This window comes from Mytilus californianus, unplaced genomic scaffold (genome assembly GCF_021869535.1).
Source record: "Mytilus californianus isolate M0D057914Y unplaced genomic scaffold, xbMytCali1.0.p SCAF_7, whole genome shotgun sequence".
Lineage (NCBI taxonomy): Eukaryota > Metazoa > Mollusca > Bivalvia > Mytilida > Mytilidae > Mytilus > Mytilus californianus.
Window position 1 is genome coordinate 59,839,688 of NW_026262723.1, and position 5,225 is coordinate 59,844,912.

Genomic DNA, 5,225 nt, shown 5'->3' on the forward strand with positions numbered 1-5,225 from the left:
TGAAGTAGATTTTAATTGCAGTCATGTTGTTGGCACCAAAGCTCCCAAATTGCATACTTTTTGTCGTTTTCATTATATCACTACGCGCACTCTTTTTTCTTCTGCTAGAGAATTGTATTGTACTTCTGTTGGGACATCAACGGTTCTCATATCAGAGTCACTCTATCAACTGTGTAATACTGTTTACTGCAGGTATGACGAGTGTTTCTTGATAACATGAACAGTCTTTATCTCCGAAATGATTGCAGTATTCCCGCAGCTGTTTAAGCGGATTTTGCTTTCAAAAAAGAAAATTTTCAGAACTGATTTTGATACATATATTTTCTTTTGTACAACGAATTTCAACTGTTGAAAGGAGAGGGGGCTCTAAGGGGCAAAATTGGCCCCACTTCCAAATCTATTGATATTTCTTTCAATTGATATCTATGATATGGAGCTTATAAAACACCAAGGATTTAATAGTTATCTTTTGCCGTTTTCTTGTTATGACGTCATAAAAATGGTATGCCGACTAAGCTAAAATATCAGCTTTTTGCATATTTTATCCTTTTTTTATGAATTGTGTACTTTTTACAACAGATTAAACCTTAAATAATCAACGTGAATACATTATTACTAGTGTAACATTGTATTTATACATTGAAGAACAAAATTGATATAAAGTTTAACTATTTAATATCAGTAATATAGTTGCTATGGTAACAACAAAGTTAAAATTTTGTTCTATGTATGACTAAATTACAGAATTTTTTTCACAAGAGAGAATCAACAAGTATTGTTTGTGTATTCTTTTACCTTGAATAACCAAAATGAGTATTGTGTGTACTTTTATGTAGCCTGTTGATAAAAACAAAAAGAAGGTATAACATTTAAATCGTACAGTACTAAGTATAGAGATAATATATGAATAAAGTTCGCAATTTCATAAACTATACATTTCAACAATTTCTCAACCTTCTTAAAACTGAAATATTCTTAGCACGTTTATCTTTATTAACTTTTCACATGTTCTTCATATCAAATTAAAAAATATAATGTGCATCCCCCTACCCCACCCCCACCCCATTTTTTTATTACCTCAACCTTCCTTTTTTAAATGTTGCCAAGGTTACAAGTGCTACATCAGGAGATAGTATATCAGATCAACAAAACTGTTGATTAAGAAACTCGTCTTACTAGACAATGATTATGATTTTTTTTTAAACAACAGTTATCACAAATTCAGGTATTATGCTATCAATAATAATTATGCCAGTTTGGTGTAACAATTTGTTCGAATTTACCAATTTAACTATTGCAATAAATGTCTTCCCTTCTATATTCGACATCTGCAGATACACATGAAACTTGAATTGAAATCATTTCAATTGTTGTTTAAGATTTTCCGTACTGAAATTAAGCATGATTGAATATTAAATATAATGAAAAAACTTCTTAAGTATCACCATTAAAAAAATTTAGAAAAATCTCAGTCAAGCCATCATATTTGACATTTGTTTTTTGCTTTAGAAATGTTAAAGGAAGTACATGTATATATCAGGCAAAAACACTTTAACTGCTGTTCTTTTCTATAAAATTGACAGTTGTTGGTAATATTCCACATAGTGATACCCTGATACCGACGTACGTCAGTTTCATTTCCAACAATGACATACAAAACAAAATTGACATTATACGATATGCCCTATATGGCCAAGTAATTGTTCAGTATAGAATACAAATGTTTAATGTTTACTCCTCGGGTTCACTGTCACTATCATCAATGACTTCAGGCTGATTAGCATCATGGACATAGTCCCTCCATTGCTTTGCTTGATTTCCTTTGCAACTTTGATGCCGGTAAAAACTGAGAAACCATATCACTGAGGAAATATGACTACAAGTGCCAACAATTCGAGCTCCGGCCTTGCAAGTACAGTACCAAGCCTTTATGCAGCAGTCATCGTATGTAATCCATAGATTATGCGATTTGCTGCTTGTATGCCTACTTGCCATTCTAACCCTAATGAGTTGATGTCCCTGTTGCATGACTTCATAGTATTCGTCATTTTCTAAATGTTCCTCAGTATAACTCTTAGCTAGTTTAAGCTGGTATACACCGAGCGTTATGTCCCTGATGTCCTCCTCCGATAGCTTCGGAAAATCTTCAACTGAATCGTTGCCGTCTATTTTTTGCCACCTACCACTTCTGGAATGCAAGTTTTCATTTGATACTCGTTCCATGAGCTCATTTTTCTTCTTTGACATGTGAAGCATTTTTGTACCTAAGAGAAGGTCTTCAGTTTCATTACCAGAATTAAGTGGTGGTCTATACTTATTACATATGGCACTGACAAAACTTGTATATTCACCAGCATACGGTATAAGGGAATTGGGTAGTACTTTGTCAAGCAATCGCCACTGCTTGATTCTACCATTAACGGACTCAACAACCCAGCGGACCTTTGTTACTAGACGTGTTGTGTTACCATCTTCAACCGAAAGTTGCTTCTCGTTACGTTTGAGAAAGCTTGGCATTTTAATTTGAATACCAAATTCTTCTAAAAGGTCGATACTGTCCCGAAATCCCCGATCAACCACAACAACATCATTTGTTTCAAACCATTCCTTAATTTTCTCCAAGTTATTTTTAAAAATTGAGTTCAAAATTTTGGCATCATTGTTTTTGCTGTTACAAAGGTAGGGTCCAATCACACTTACAATGTATCCAGTAGTAGTTACAAACATCATTGGCTTAATCAGGTTGCGGTATTTGTGCATGCTATATGTACTACGTTGAAATTTAAATTGTCCACTCTTTTGTATGTAAATATAAGTACCATCAATTACGAGTATAGCAGTTGTGTTTGTGATATCACCAAATAGTGTTTGTGCCAGTGGACGAGTGTGGTTTTGTATAACACTTTCTCTGGATACATGATCAAAACCTAAATATTTTGGTGTAAAGTGCTGTTTAACTGCATCTCTTGCGGATGATATAGCTTTCCTGATAGAATCTTTGCTTATATTAAACAAAGTTGCTAATATCTTATTAGACATCCCCGAACGAAGTTTGGTCAAAAATATACCAATGCATGTTCTCATGCTTCGTACTCGAGTATCTCTTATAGATGAGTTTGGAATGTGAGAACATAAGTCTTCAAAATCAGTTATTGTTAAGCCAGTCAAATTTCGAAAATCTGTGTCATTTAAAGAAGAAGATTTATCAAAGTCAATTCTAGCGTTTTTATTTTTTAAAGCATGTTCTCTAATTGTATCGATCAATTCAAGTAGTCCGCTGCGATTGAAGTCAGAAACAGTATACACACTTGTTATGTCTTCGTTAGCTTCTTTTGTAAAACCTTCAGTACATAAATGACGAGGACAGCAACGTGATCCGGCAGGAATAATTATATTCTTTTCCAAAAATGTGTTAAATCGTGCTTCTTGGGGAACAACCATAAGTTTTGGACCACGCTTTTTGCAAAGACAACATTGTGCATGACCTTTAATTGTTGAAGAAATAGGAAGCGATATTGATAAAGGAGAACTTAATTTTGCTCTTTTAGGTGCGGATGGTGGCATAAAATCAGGATCATTTGTATTTGTATCAGTTGTAAGAACAGTTGGTGTATTTACTTGTGCTTGCTCTTCTCTGTAGTATTTCCGTCGACAAGTATCACATATAACGTCATCATCATTAGGTAAAACAAGGAAACTCTTACTGAGAAAATTGCGCAGATTTTTATTTGCTTCTCCACACAAAGGTCTTCTTTTTCCAGGTTTTGTTCTTTTTTCACACAATATACATTTAAAATCTTTTCGTCCCTTTCTTATGTTGTCCATTCTGAAAAAAAACAATATAAGAGGATACAAATAATATTTGGTACATTCAATTGCAAAATCTATTCAACTCCTAAACAATTTCATTGCAATCTGTTTTTGTTAAATATATATGTGTTAACTGTATTGCAAAATCTAACGTTAGCCTGTGCTAAAAGAATATTGGTGAAATAACATGATTAAATTTAATGATTATTATTGTAAAGAAGAGAATAGAAATAACCGTTTATGAATATAGGCGGAATACATTTTACAATGTGTTGTGCAGAATAGCCATATTAAATGGGGAGGCGAATAAATAAGACAGTAAACCAACTACAGAGAATACCAGAACATTTTCGACATAAGACAAGCCCGGCACTGTAATGACTGTTCAGCATAAATTGCTTTTTTAAGTAACAGTCATGTTGAGGTTTTATGTTTGATGTTTGTTATTCACATAACACAAAATTTAGATCAAATATAATAAATTCCTTTGAAGATGAAACTCTGTCTGTCACTCTTCTTAATAGCGTAGATTATGCAAGCCAGTGCATCACATGAAATTTTCATAAGATTTTCCATAGTAGAAATAACATTCTAAGTTGTCAAATTCATCGATGTATTTGGTTATATGAATATTAAATGAATGTATTGACATCCAGTGGCAAATATTTCATACATTTTCAGACTATAACATAATGTAATCCATATTTTATACTTTTACTTCTGGATGCTGCGCATAAATATCTAATTTTAAATCTGGTTTCGCAATGCTTCTAATTGAACTATTAATCTTCTGCACTCAGTATCAAATAATCGATTGCATAAAACTATATAGATACTTACTCATTTTTAATTCTACAAGGAAATTATCATGTAATAATTTAGGTCCACTGTCTGCAGAATCCATTTATGTCTAAAAATAAAAAAAAAAAATCACGTCTTTATATATATTGGTGCATGTTGATTTTGTTTCTTTTTTTTTATATCTATCATGAAAGTCAACAGAAGGAACTTTCCTTTTTACACATATACCATTTCTTCATGAGTAAAACACGTGCAAATCTGTCGATAATGATACTATAGTACATGTAGCTTGAGAATTAACAATTAACAAAGTTCGGGTATATACTTTTATTTATCTTTTTTTTTAATTTTTTGTTGTTTAAGGTGTCTTTACAAAATTATTGATAAATGATAATATGATTTAAAACGACAAATGTAAAAAATTACGAAACGATGAAAAAAGAAACATTGGTCAAGATGAGACTCGAACGTAAATCCTTTTCTTACTAACGTAGCGTGTAGGCGATATGAACCACACTGCCACATCAACTACATGACGTTAATAACTCATATTTATCATTTTGATTCATAAACGGACGGAACAATATTATTTCGTTTTCATTTCTTTACTACTT

General features: G+C 32.3%; 1 protein-coding gene across 1 annotated transcript; it reads right to left on the reverse strand.

The window, feature by feature from the left end:
• Positions 1-658: 658 nt before the first annotated feature.
• Positions 659-4,810, reverse strand: LOC127708835 (uncharacterized). The gene is made up of 2 exons (XM_052213979.1): positions 4,651-4,810; positions 659-3,826 (listed from the first exon to the last, which is right to left on the reverse strand). Exon 2 carries the CDS (start codon positions 3,823-3,825, stop codon positions 1,732-1,734), a length of 2,094 nt encoding a protein of 697 aa, XP_052069939.1. The 5' UTR covers position 3,826; positions 4,651-4,810; the 3' UTR covers positions 659-1,731.
• Between the last annotated feature and the right edge of the window lie 415 nt (positions 4,811-5,225).